We start from the raw sequence: 14,763 nt of genomic DNA, 5'->3' as shown, positions 1-14,763 counted from the left end.
AGGGGAAATCAGGAAGCATTTTTTCAACCAGAGGGTGGTAGGGACTTGTTGCCTGAAAGGGTGGTAGAAGTAGAAAGTCTCACCATATTTAAAAAGTACTTGCATTTAGTATTTGAACAAGTACTAGTGCAGGAAGATGGGATTAGTCTGAGTAGCTTTTTGTTGACTGGTGCAGACACAACGGGCTGAATGGTCTCCTGTGTCATAAATTTTCTGTGATTTCTATGGCAATGCCCACACATAAAATAAGTGTGATGTCAAAGCAGAGTGAAATCTTGCACCAAAAGCAACTTTGTGTTGAGAACTGCAAATTCTGAAATGTAGAATTTTACCATACTATTAAAATCTCCACCAACTGCAAAGCTGAATGGGAGTATTCTTTGCTATTTTTAACATTACATTTCTAAAGTGCAATGTTTTGTTTCTATTATAGATGCATATAGTATGAACTAATGATTTTTCCTCTCCATTGCTACATGAAAACTTGCAAACTTCATTATATGGAAAAAGTAGATTTACAGAAGTACATTTTCTATTTCAAACATTTGTAAATGTGCACTTGTGACCCACACTATAAACAGGGCTGATTGGAATAGATATTTCCAGGTATTGACTTTTTTTGAAAAATAAAAAAATACTTGGAGAGAAGATAAAATCTCAGTGAAATCTGACACTGCTTTGTACAATGTATTCTGTTCATTGAAGTAATATATTTTCTATATGTTTATTTCAAGTTCATACATTTATACACAAACTAAGGGAGGTGTTAGATTGTGTTTTATGCTATGTTCATTTGGCTTGAATTGCCAAACATGAATATATACACCTTAGCCCCACTATCATGTACCTGCTGTATATGTAGTAGACGTTTATCTGTGTGAGGAACACTGCATTTTAATCTGCTTTCTAATATGTAACTGTAATTCTTTTTTCATTCAGAAAAAGTACTGAACAAAATGAGTGAATTTTGCAAAAATCTTAATTGGATTACCTTTTATTTTTAGTCATTTAAATGCGAAATGAATCACATTGGATTTTACCCCTTAGCAAGCTGCAAATGAGTTCATTTGTCCAAACAGCCTTATCTGGCGAGAGTGGCCAGTGGAGATACTTACTTGGTAGAGGCCTTGAATTTCAATGTTAACATGCCGCCTTGTTTTTATTTTGTTTCTTTCCTGCAGCCATCGCTTTCTAGTCCTGATTACTTGGACTCCCCAATTTCACAGGAAGAGGATAGAGAGGAACACGAGAGAATAGAACTTGATTCCAATACAGCAAAAGTAAAGGAAATTGTCAAGAAAGCTCCAAGACCTATCCCAGTGTTACCAGTGAGCAGTCAGCACTTTGTATTTTTTCAGTTGTACTTGAGATAATGTTGAAACGTGGGCTTAGCCAGCTTTGTTTCATGAAAAACTAACATTATTTATATTGCACTTTTAATGTTCAAAAAACATGAGAGACATTATAGATTTGTAGGAATGCAAACACCAGGCTGAGAGAGTTGAGAAATTACTCAAGACTTGGGAGAAAATAAGACTTTTGAGAAGGTTTATAAATGTGGAGATAGAGGTAGAGGGTTTGGAGGGACTTGTTGAGGAGAATCTTAGCAAAGCCTGTCTGAAAGCTCCTCCTAATGAACTGTTGTCCAATAGAAATCACCAACTAGAGGTGTGACTATGGTGCTTCAGCCACATGCAGTAATTTTAGTAGAAAATGTTAGTAGCCTTCTACACACATTATACAGGGTAAATGTTCTATTATTGTAGGTATATTTATTTAACATACATCTACCACCTCTATGCAGTAACCAAGGAAGCAAAGTGTTGACAACAATCAAAAAGTACTTGTACAATCTGCTTTTTGTTTTACCAACAAATGCACAAAAGGATTAAAGTTCACTTGCATACATCATGTAAATGAGTATTAAAATCACATGCCAATGACAGTGTCCATTATTCAGTGTTGGTTTACTGATATGGAATATAATTCTAACCTAGATACACAATTAGCTGCATGTGGCTAGTGGCTAACCTATTGGACAGTAAACTGCCCCAATGGTAGGACTGAGTGAAGTGGGGGATGCAGAGGATGCAAGAGTCCAAAGTCTAAAGGAATGCACTGAAAAAAATAAATTCTAAAAGTAGCAGAAGCTTGGTCAAATGAGGCCATAGAGCAATTTGAAGGCAAGACTTTTTAAACATGTTGAGAATCAGTGTAGGTCTGTCAGGATGAGTGAGTGCAGTTTAGAGTAGGACAGGATATGGGCAGCTGCATTTTGGGCATGTTGGAATTAATAAAGATTGGATGAGAAAATTGCCAATGAGAAGGGCTCTGGAAGAATCGAGTTTGGAGATTATAAAGACACAGCTGAGTGTTTCAGTTGCTGAAACTAGGGGCTGATGAAAATAGTGACCTTGGTGACTGAGAGGACATGGCATTTGGAAAAACAGTTCACAGTTGAACAGAGTGCTGTAAAACACATTGTAAAGCACAGTCCTCCTCGGAATGAGTGTGTGGCTAGAGGTAGGAGAATAGACTCCCAAAGGAGGGACCAGAGATTTAGGCAGGTGCCATAAACTGCAGATTCCTAATGTTCAGCTTAAAAGCATGGTGATAAATCCATGCTCTGGCAGTCTGAAAGCCAAAGGTAATTGTAGGGTAGAGAGAACTGATGGAGATGTAGAACTTGCTTTTCAATATACATATAGTGCTTACAAATAATTTTACTGGGGATAGCAGTTGGATGTGGAAAAGAAGGGGCTAAGGATAGATTCTTAGTCAATTACTTGGAGTTTCCTGAGCCTAGTGACACATGAGGCAATCCATTTCTTTCACTGTCAAGATTCCACTCGAATTATCATCTTTCCTGATGTCCAGTAGATTGTGTTTGTTCATGGTAAATGCTTATGTTTGTAGGTCTGTAACAGACTAGTCCTATCTCTAGGTTGTTTCCATAATGAAAGGCATTTTTACATAGATGGGTAATTATCCTGACCCCTAACACCTAACAAAAGAATTAGTGCACTGCCTTTAGACATGCTCTAAACTTTCCATCTGGCTAGCTTGTGTTGTGCTACAAGGAGTTACGCTCCCCCCAGGGTCATAGCAGCACTCAAGCCTTCTACCTCACACCAAGGTGAACTTCTTTAGAAAGGATACCCCTTAGGCAGGTTTGATTCTGCATGAATGCCAAGAGAAGAATTACTGGAGATATGGTGGCTGCATCACCGTTAGTAGGACTGAGCAGCAAAGCAGGATGTGGCAGAGTAGGAGAGCATAATGAACTGTATTAAACTGCAGAAAGATCAAGGAAGACCGGAAGGGACAGTGCACCATGCTCGTGACCCGAGTTAATGCTCTTTGTGAGTTTGACCAGTGTGTTCTCTACTGCAACACAGGTGGAAGCTAAACTTAGCCCAAGTCTTGATGTTTTTCAGGTTTTGCTAGAAGCACACACGGACTGCTTCAGTAGCTGAGGAATTAGGAATAGAATTGAACAATGCAGCCAACAATGAACATCCCCACTTCTGACCTACTAGTGGAGGGAAGGTCATTGATTAAGTAGATGAAAATGGTTGGCCCTTGAACTCTTGCAGCAGCTTTCTGCAACTGAAGTGATTGGCCTTCAAGGTTCAATTGGGGCATTAAAGTGGGCATCGGATGATAATTAAAAAGAAACAATGTGCAGGGTTACGGGGAAAAGGCAGGAGATTGGCACCAAAATAAAATGCCCAGAGAATTGGTGCAGACACAATGGGCCGAATGGACTCCTTCTACACTAACAATTCTGTGAAGAACCACAGCTATCTTCCTTGGTGGTGGCTGAAGATGGTTGCAAATCCTTGAGTCATATCGTTTATTCTGATATACTGGACTCCACTATTGTTGAGGATGATGTTCATGGACCCTCCTCCTACTGTTAATTGTTTAACTGTCCACCACCATTTGTGACTGGATGTAGCAGAGCTCTGATCTGATCAAAGTCAGTTGTGAAACCTCTTACCCCTACTACTTCCACTGTTTAGCATCCATATAGTGCACTACTGTAGCTTCACCAGTTTGCCACCTCATTTTCAAATAAAAAGAAAGACTTGTATTTGCAAAGTGTGTTTCATGGCCACCTCTTTACAGCCACAAAAGTATTTTTGAAGTGTAATCACTATTACAACTTAAGAAATGTGGCAAACGGCAAACTCCCATAAACAGTAATGGGGTAATGACCAGATTCTGTTTTTTTGTTACGCTGATTAAGGGATAAATATTAGTCAGGACTCTGGGGCTAACTGCTGTTCAAAATAGTGCTATGAGATCTTTTGCATTCACCTGAAAGGGCCTTGGTTTAACATTTCACCTGAAGTACAGCATCCACAATGGTGCAGCATTCCCTCAGTACTGTACCAGAGTGTCAGCCTTGATTTTTCTGCTCACATCTTGGAATGAGACTGAGGTGAGAGTGCTACCAATTGAGCCACAGCTGACACTTCTATGCCCTGCCCATGGCACAGGTCGTACTCTGGGATGATAATGGAGCACTCTGGGTTGTTGGCTGAAAGGTATGATTCTGTGGGACAGTTCTTGCAATTTTGATAAGTTGTATACTCAACTATCTTGCTAATTGCATATTGTTACCACCCAGTAGAGACTGATAACTTTTTAAAATGAAAGGAATGCTCATGGTACCAATGGAAAGAAAACCACTGGACAAACTTTCATGTTTTAAAACTTTCACTGTAACAAATCAACTAAAATTAATAAAATTAAAACATTAATTAACAAGTGAAGGATATTTCAAATAAAAAGGTGAATTTCTCTTTAAATAGACACAACAAAGGTACACCTCATGTAGTTATAAGCACTCACATTACTTAACCACACAAATGTAGGACCACGTGCAATCTTAGTCTTTCCAACTTGGACTCTGCTACATACTCATTTCCCATCCAGTCGTTTCAACACTCGAGTCACATTCACCAGCAGCCGTATTCCAACCGAAGTCCTTCGACATGGTTACCAGCAACAAGGTGCACATCTATGTCAGTAGCCTGGACAGCTGGTCTTGTATTCAATACTAGAAGGTCAGAGATATATATAGATTTTCTTTGGGTACTGCTTGGAGAGTTTTACGTTAAACAGGAAGGAATGAATTATGCTATAGTTTTCATGGTATATTTTTAAATAGTTCATGGGATTGATCTGGATCATTTCCATACTATTGTGAATATCACAGTGAATTTCATTGCTGCTGTTTCTTTGTTCTCATTGTGTTCTTCTAAGACTCTTGACAGCATAGTGATCAGTCTCAGCAGTTTTCATTTGTCTTTCTACAATTGTCTTTGAATTGTCCTAGGTATCTGATAAAACATTGCCACCAAAACCAGGAGTTCCAAATTTGCCATCTGGAAGCAATGCACATGCCATCCACGCATTCCATCATGGTATCACTTCTGCAGCTGGGCAGAGACCAAACTCACCATCTCAGTACAATACTGATCTCAAGCCAAAGAGTGACAAAACTCAGGATCCAATTGAGGAACTGAGAGCACAAATGAAGGAATTGAGGAGTTTCATTGAAATGATGAAATCTCAGCACAAGTAAGTTGGCTTTTTGTTATCTACAGGTTAGATACGGATTGCATAATGTAAACTCCGAATATTATCTATCAAGCCGAACCTTTGAAATTTTCAGTTATTGAATATCTTAATTATATTTGAATATTGGTGTCTAGTTTTAAGTGATTGAATAATGTGTTTTCCTAACTAAATGTAGTGTAACCTAATCTGCTAAGCATCTTTTTTCTCCCTGTAGGCATCCCAGCTTTAGATCTCAGAAGAAACCTGTTAAAGGGACCCTTTCTGTTGCTGTTGGCAAACCTTAAATATACCGGCTTTGTGCCATCAACCAATCTGCCCTGCATTTAGCACCTAGAAGCAGAGTGGTGTGTCACAAGATAGACATTCCCATCAATGCAACTTAAGCCAAGATCACAGGCTTGATGATTCAATAAGTTAAAATCTGCTTTTATTATCGGTGATTCTGGGATTTTAACCACTGGTTTTCACAACACCATCTATTTCCCCTGTAAACAGCCTTGACTATAATGACAAAAGGTTCTGAAATTCCAGATAATAGTCACCATTGGCTTATTGAGTAAATCCTGCTTTTATTGATAAATTACCAGCTGCTCATAGCACTTGCACGGCTTGAAGGCTTCATGTTGACTCTCAATTCTGGCTGCAGGTAGCAAAGTCTGATTTCCTCTTAGATTTTGCAGGATTGGAAAGTTCATGGGTTTCTGGTGATCCATAATGATTCATTGACAGAACTTACAAATTATAGCCAGGGAAAATAAATAAATGTGTTATCTTTATTCCTGTAAGACAATATCTTTTCTAATTGCATTTTTGATCATTTGATGAACAGTGAATAATTAACACAGTCATTGGCATGTGATCTCAATACTCGCTTGCAAGATATCCTCACATGAAATTTAACTTTCTGATGAATGAGTTGATAAACAGTAACAGGGTGATCCTTGGTTCCTGAATAGTGGTAAATGTTAATGCTGTCAATAGATGCACATAAAGTACATTTACCTGTATTGTGTGTAGGGGCTTTTCTACTCAAACTAATTAATCTGGCTAAAACAGTGTCACTCCAGCCACACTTATGGCTAGTCAGTGATTTGAATCACTCAACTTCCTACACGCCAGGAGTCTCACCCCCCCTGCACGTTGCCCTCGAGGTGGCTGTGGTGGGGAAGAGACCGTTGTTCACCTCCTTGTAGATTGTGTCTTTGCGAAGAAGGTCTGGAGAGAGATGCAGTGGTTTCTGTCGAGGTTCATCCCGAGCAGTTCTGTGACAGAGGACTCTGTGCTCTACGGGCTGTTCCCAGGGACACACACCGAGACAAACATCAACTGCAGCTGGAGGATCATCAACTCGGTGAAAGACGCTCTTTGGTCTGCCCGAAACTTGTTGGTTTTCCAACGCAAAGAGTTGTCCCCGACCGAGTGTTGCAGACTGGCACATTCCAAGGTCCGGGACTACGTGCTGAGGGACACAGTTAAGCTTGGGGCAGCCGCCGCAAAGGCGCAATGGGGAAGGGTCGCTGCCTAAGACCTTTCTGCCACAGTGCACTGGGGGGCTGGGAACTGTAAAGAGCCCCTCAGGCTGTACAGATTAAAATGTATGTCTGCCGTTGATTGAAATATTCATTGTTTGTTCTGATACACCTTGTGTTTCATGTGGTAAAAGTTGAACCTGTTTGTACTTTTGTAATGGTGATTTGAAATGGTTCGAAATGTTTTTGAAGATTTATGAATAAAGTATATTTTTGCAAAAAAAAAAGAATCACTCAACATCAATATGGAGACTAGGACACTTCCTCACGTTGTATCCCAACATATCCTCATTTATGCATTTTGATTTAAAACTATTTTGAGGATAATGGGAAAAGAGTTCAGGTAATTACAACAAGCTCAAACTTATTCAAGCCTACGAAAACATCAACTTGCACTTATATAAGGCTTTAACATAAAGCATATAAAAAGGTTGAAATGTTGCTACTTTATTTTGGCAGAAAAGAGATCACACAGTTGATGAATGAGTTGGATGAAGAAAAGAAGATCCGTATATCATTGCAAGTGAGTCATATCTTTAATATATAAAGCTCATGGAATCCTCTGTTCAGATAACTGTTATCACGTTACCAGACAGGTGGTTCAGGGACTTATATAGTGTCAGTGGTGTGCTTTCAAAGGTATAGTTAATTTCTCTGGGTTTAACATGGATTAGATTACTGCTTCAACATCCCAACACTTATTTGCTTTTTTATGTAGGTTTTAAGCACCTGCAATATAATTTCTTCACGTAGTCACTGTAACATCAGTGAGTTTAAATCAGAACCTATTTGTCATTGGGTGCTATGTTCCAATTTTTCTTGACTTGATTTCATTGGGGTTACAACTAAAGATATAACCTCTTTATTTCAGATTTAGTTATTTGAATATTTCCATGCATAGTCCACTGATTTGATCATAAGTGTGATTTATACATTAATGGTTAATTAATACTACTAATATTAAAATGACTATCCTATTGTTAATCTTAATTGACACCCTGACCAAAATTAATGTTTTTATTATTATTTCTTCGGATGTGAGCATCTCTGACAAGGCCAGTATTTAATGTACACCCCGAATTGCATGTACTGCCACTGCCTTAACTGCTGTAGATCATGTGGTGTAGATACACCCACAGTGCTGAAAGTAAGAGAGTTCCAGGTCTTTGACCTAGCAGCAGTGAAGGAATGGTGATATAATTCCAAGTTAGGATGATGTATGGCTTCGGGTGGAACTTGCAGGTAGTGGTGTTCCCATGCATCTGCTGTCCTTGTCCTTCTAGGTGATAAAGGTCATGGGTTTAAAATGCTGTTTAAGGAGCCTTGGTGAGTTGCTACAATGCATCTTATAGATGGTGCACACAGCTGCTACTGTGTCAGTGGTGGAGGGAGTGAATGTTTAAGGTGATGAATGGGGTGCTGATCAAGCGAGCTGGTTGGTGCTGCGTTTCTTGTGTGTTCTCGGAGCTGCACTCATCCGGGCAAGTGGAGAGTATTCTGTCACACTCCCTACTTGTGCCTTGTGGATGATGGACAGGCTTTGGGAAGCTGGAGAATTTCCAGCCCCTGACCTTCTCTTGTAGCCGCAATATTTGTGTAGCTGGTCCAGTACTTTCTGGTCAATTGCAACCCCCAGGATGCTGATGGTGGCGTTTCAGTGATGGTAATACCACTGAATGTCAAGGGAGATGCTTAGATTCTCTCTTGTTGAAGATGGTCTTTGCCTTGCACTTGTATGGATGAATATTACTTGCTAATTATCAGTCCAAGTCTGAATGTTGTCCAGGTCTTGTTGCATGAGAGCACAGACAACTGAGAAGTTGCAAATGGTACTGAACATTGGGCGATCATCAGTGAACATCTCCACTTCAATGACCTTCCCTCCAACACAAGGTCAGATGAAGCAACTGAAGATGTTTAGGCCTAGAACACTACCCTGAGGAATTGCTGCAGCAATGACCTGGGGCTGAGATGATTGGCCTTCAACAACCACAACTATGTTCCTTGAGTTAAGTATGACTCCAACCAGTGGAGTTTTCCCCAATTCCCATTGACTTCAATATTGCTCAGCCAACCAATATCAAAAAACAGGTGACCTGATCATTATCACACTGTCATATGTAGAACTTTGCTAGGTGCAAATTTGCTCCTGCATTTCAGCGCTGATAACACTTAAAGTACTTCATTGGCTATAAAACACTAGGACTTCCTGAGGTTATGAATGGTGCTCTTAGTTTTTACGATTTGCCTCAGTGGTGGTGCTCTTGCCTCAATTAAAAGTTGTGGATTTGAGGCCCCCAGTGAATCGAGAACATAATCTAGGCTGAATTTCCAGTGTAGCCCTAAGGGAGTGCCACACTTGTCAGTGGTGCCATCCTTTCAGACAACAGGTCAAGCTGAGGTCTAAACGTTCTGGGACCTCCCTAGGTTGTGAAAGGAGTTGTATACTGTAGGTCTGTTTGTTCTTTCAATATCTTAGCCATTTGAAATAAAACATTCTCTTGTTGCATTAATCCTGGGCTAAATAGACTCAGAATACACTTTACAGCCACTGTACCCAAGTTATATTATGGACCATGAGCAACCTAAGGATGGTGAATTTTGAGCGCACTCCCCTAAAATATTTTGCTAAAGACTCTTCCTAATCTTAAAGCTCCTTAGAGACTAAGAAGACTGACTAAGCACATGTTTGTAATAAACTGTGCTTGACACCTCTGTACAATTGAGCATAATCCCCAAACAAGTAATCCCCTAATTACAGCTATTTGTTGCCTTTGCAATGCCTAAATTTGACTGCACTTTTGACACGAGTTGCAGTTAATAATATATTAAGGATAGGCTGGTGGTTCAGCCATGGAGCAGACCCTGGAATTATAACCTGTTTATCAGATACAGAAGGAATCACAGATATTTAAGGACTGCTGCAATTAAATCTCAAATAATGCTCCTTGTGGAATATCTTTTCTCTCTTTGCACTTAGCAATTTTCCCAAAAAGCCAAAGTACTGGGTGCCACTACTTGCACAACCAGACCTTCATGCTGTTGAACACTTCATCACATTACCTCCTATATCCAGCAAAATCTGCGGAGCAGTTTTCCCACCAGTAAAATGGAGGAACTGTATTAACAGCAGTGTTTAGACAGAGTAACAGGATAGTGCTCCATGGTTTTGTTTCAACTTGCAGTAAGTTTCCAGTGCCAGCCTGCTGTTTTAGGGAAATGGAAAGTTCCAGGTTGGATGCTCCCCCATTAGCAGTTCCTTCTTGCACAGCTCCCCATAGCTGAATTCTGAGTTATGTTAGCTGAGAGTACATCACATTTGGTATGGAGTGCATGGAGATGCTGATGAAGAAGCACCTTATAAACAATCCTAATTTAACTGTTCATATTCCTGTTACATCCAGTTGTGTTAAATCTGCTATTGGTGAAAAACTACTAATTTGGGATTATTTCCTGTTCCAGTGTGCATTAACCTTGAATTGTATCAAACTAGGAGCCATTTGCCACTCCTTGAGCATTCAGTACAATTAGTTGGGATCTCATGTTTTTTACCTGGGTGCACAGTGTATTATTTTTCAGTTGGACTTGCTCTCCACTGTTTCTGAATTACATATACAACAGAGAAGCTTTTTCTTTTTGTTGACAAGCCAATTTGCACACTAGCTGTCTGATATATCAGTTATTACAGGAGTTGCTGTCTTAATTGAGTCTTGCATTAGGCAAGTCTTGCCCATTGCGACTGCTATACAAAGCCATTGTCAGACTGCAGCTGGAGAGTACAGCACTATAGAAAGGATGTTTGCCTTGGACAGGGTGCAGCTGAGTTTCACCAGAATGTTACCATTATTTTACGGGTTAGTTTATGAATTTATAAAAAACTAGGTTTTGTATTCCTTGAAATGTGAGTTACAGGGTCATTTTATTGAGGTTTATAGGATTTTAAAAGAAATTGATAAGGTAGATAAACTTTTTACTGCTGGTGAAGGGGTTTCTGAAAGGGGTGTGCAACCTTGAAATCAGAATCAGACTGTTCAGGAAAATCAGGAAACACTTCATCCAAAGTGTGGAATGCTCCCAGAAAAAGCAAATGTTAGTTCAGTTAATACCTCATTGATTTTTGCTAGCCAAGGGTATTAAAAAAAGCCAAGGCAGATGGCGAAGATACAGATTATCCGTAATTGCCTTGAAAGGCAGAGATACAAAAGGGGCTGAATGGTGTATTCATGGACTTTTGAGAGTTGCGACAGTGGAGAGGGCATAATATTGCAGCTGACATTTAACAGCAAGAGACTGGATGGGCATGTTAATCAATGAGTAATGAAAATATGAGTGATCTAGTCTAGTGGAAATGATCTTGGATTGGAAGATGCACAATCCAAATGGATGGATATAAGAAATTACAAGGGGAAGAAGATACTGGTGGAAGTAGTCTATAGGCCCCCTAACAGCTATACTGTAGAACAGAGAATAAATCAGGAGATGATGAGGGCATGTAAAAAAGGTAATACATTAATCATGGGTGACTTTAATCTTCATGTAAAATCAAATTGGCAGAGGTAGCCATGAGCAAGAATTCAATGTATTCAGGACAGTTTCCTAGAACAATATGTTATGGATCCAACCAGGGATTAAGCTATTTTGGATGAGGCAGGTTTAATAAATGATCTCAGAGTAATAGATCCCCTAGGAAACAGTGACTATAACATTGTAGAATTTAGCATTCAGTTTGAGAGTGAGAAACATGGGTTGGAAACAGCTGTGCACTAAACTTAAGGGTAATTACAAAGGAATGAGGGCAGATGGAGTGGGCTACGAAAGGCATTTAGCAGAAAAGATGGTTGATGAACAATGGCAGACGTTTAAAATAGTTCAGCTAAACCAACCATGGTTAACCAAGGAAGTTAAGGATAGTATCAAATTGAAAGGAAAAAAAAAACATACAATGTGGCAAAGATTTGTGGCAAGCCAGAGGATTGGGAAAGTTTTAAAAACCAACAAAAGATGACAAAAAAGGGAGAAAATAAATTAAGGGTAAACTAGCAAATAGTATAAAAAGGTGGTGAGTACATATATAAAGAGGAAGAGAGGCCAAAGTGAACGTAGGCCCCTTAGAGAATGAGGCTGGGAAAATAATAATGGGGAACCAAGAAATGGCAGAGGAGTTGAATAAATACTCTATCAGTCCTCATGGTAGAAGACACTGAAAGCATCCCAAAAACACTAAATAATCATGGCATGGGGGAGGAAATAAATACAATAATTATCACTAGAGAAAAAGTACCAGGGAAACTAATGGGGCTAAAGGCTGATAAGTCCCCTGTTTCCTGATGGGTTTTATCCTAGGATATTAAAGGAAGTAGTTACAGAGATAGTGGATGCACTGGCAGTAATCTTCCAAGAATCCTTAGATTCTGGAAATGTCCCAGATGATTGGAAAATTGCCAATGTAACACTCTTATTCAGAAAGGGAGACAAAAAACAAGTAACTATAGGCCCGTTAGCTTAACATCTGTCACTGGAAAAATGTTAGAGTCTGTTTATAAAGTATGTAATAGCAGAGCATTTAGAAATGCATAATATAATCAAGCAGAATCAGCATGGTTTCATGAAGGGGAAATCATGCCTGACAAATCTATTAGAATTCTTTGAGGTAACAGGCAGGATAGATAAAGGGAACCAATAGATGTAATATATTTGGATTTCCATAAGGTACTGCACATAAGGCTACTTCATGAGATTAGAGCCCATGGTGTCGAGGTAGAATTTTAGCATGGATAGAGGATTGGCTAACTAATAGAAGACAGAGTTAGGATAAAGGGGGGACTTTTCAGGATGGCAACCTGTAAAGAGTGGAGTGTCATGGGGATAAGTGCCGGGGCCACAATTATTTTCAATATATTTTAATGACTCGGTGAAAGTACATTCACTTTTCTCATCCAAGTTTGTGGATGACACAAAAGAGTCTATGGATAGGTTAAGTGAGTAGGCAAAAACTTGATAGTTGAAATACGTGGGGAATAAGTGAGGTTATGCACTTTAGCAGGAAGAATAGAGGAGCTGAATATTATTTAAATAAAGACTGCAGAAAGCTGCAGCATGGACAGATTTGGGGGTCCTCATGTATGAATCACGAAAAGCTAGCATACAAGTCCAGCAGGTAATAGGGAAAGCAAATGGAATGGAGTATAAAAAATAGGGAAGTCTCAAGGCACTACACACACCTAGACTACTGTGAAGTTTTGGTCCCCTTATCAAAGGAAAGATAAACTGGCATTGGAGGCAGGCCAGAGAAGGTTCACTAGGTTGATCCTGGATATGGAGGGATTTTCTTATGAGGAGAGGTTGAGTAGGTTGGGCCTGTGCTCATTGGAGTTTAGAAGAATGAGGCGTGACCTTATTGAAACGTAAGATTCTTAGGGCCCTTGAAAGGGTAGATGCTGAGAGGCTGTTTCCCCTTGTGGGAGTCTAGGACCAGAGGGCATAATCAGAGTAAGGGGGTGCCCATTTAAAAGAGATGAGGAGGGATTTCTTCTCTGAGGGTCATCACTCTGTGGAATTCTTTACCATGGAAGGCTGGGTTATTCTTAGCCTTGAATATATTTATTTTTAAGCAGTAAGAGAATCAAGGGTTGAGGGGAAAAGGTAGGTAATTGAAGTTGAGGATTATCAGAATGACCTTGATTTCATTGAATGACAGAGCAAACTCAGTGGGCTGAATGCCTACTTCCATGTCGTCTTTTTTGCCACCTATCGCTAGAGCAGTAGTGTTTGGATCATTGATTTGATACAGATGATATGCCTTCTGTTCATTATCCTCTAAAGCTTACATATTTTTTGTTTACAGCTGGAAGTGGATGGAATTAAGAAAACACTTCAATCAAAGTGACAGTTCCCTGGATTGAAAATGCTGCAGCAACACTTCTGATCACTCCAGGACTTAATGCAGCCAAATTTAGTTTTGTGCCAAATTCATTTTGTAAACATTAGCCCCCTGCATCTTTTCTAAACAGGTTTTCAAGTTTTGTAATGCAAAATAGTCTCGGTCACATAACAGCAGAGTGATTTACTGTCCCTGTACTAAATGCACTGATGTCCAAATGGCTAAAGCTGGAGGCTTAATGCATATATTTTTGTGTATGTATATAAAATATATACACATTTACAATGAAGTAATTCAGTATGTCAGACACAAAGCCCACACTGGTACTATTGATATTTTGCAATAAAGAAAATGTAATGTTTGGGTGCCAGTTTATATATGCCTGACATTGATGTTGTCCACTTATTTTTCTGCATTGACATGTATGTTCATTTTCTCGTGATACTACATCACACACCTACGTTAAACATTGTCTTCATCTGTTGTCAAATGTCCTTTTCTGGGTGCTTTGTATCTTGAAATTATCCCTCAAAGTACAGCAATGGGTGTAGTGAGAACAACATTCTTAACCAAATTAACCAGAGAATGTACAAATTAAAATTGGTGCCTGAGCAAATTCCCTATTAAATGTTGCCAGCTCAATGTGCCCATTAGTAATGTACTTGAGGGAATTATTTCAAACAGATTAGAACTGCATTTCAGATTGATTTATTAAATACATAATTGCTATTTTCAAAGATTGTCTGGATACTTTCTTTTACT

At 39.3% G+C, this 14,763-nt stretch overlaps 1 protein-coding gene across 6 annotated transcripts in view; it reads left to right on the top strand.

Annotated features, from left to right (window-relative positions):
- Nucleotides 1–14,738, top strand: part of sh3kbp1 (SH3-domain kinase binding protein 1) — a 261,064-nt gene extending 246,326 nt beyond the window's left edge. For all 6 annotated transcript variants that reach the window (XM_041211025.1, XM_041211026.1, XM_041211024.1 and 3 more), the window contains 4 exons: nucleotides 1,182–1,328; nucleotides 5,348–5,592; nucleotides 7,581–7,644; nucleotides 13,966–14,738. In XM_041211025.1, coding sequence (XP_041066959.1) covers nucleotides 1,182–1,328; nucleotides 5,348–5,592; nucleotides 7,581–7,644; nucleotides 13,966–14,007 — 498 coding nt within the window. In that variant the 3' untranslated portion in view covers nucleotides 14,008–14,738. The remainder of the gene's footprint in view (nucleotides 1–1,181; nucleotides 1,329–5,347; nucleotides 5,593–7,580; nucleotides 7,645–13,965) is intronic.
- Nucleotides 14,739–14,763: the final 25 nt, after the last annotated feature.

Source organism: Carcharodon carcharias, chromosome 18, assembly GCF_017639515.1.
Source record: "Carcharodon carcharias isolate sCarCar2 chromosome 18, sCarCar2.pri, whole genome shotgun sequence".
NCBI lineage: Eukaryota > Metazoa > Chordata > Chondrichthyes > Lamniformes > Lamnidae > Carcharodon > Carcharodon carcharias.
The sequence above is the reverse complement of the archived record's forward strand: the minus strand, read 5'-3'. Positions and strand labels throughout refer to the sequence as shown.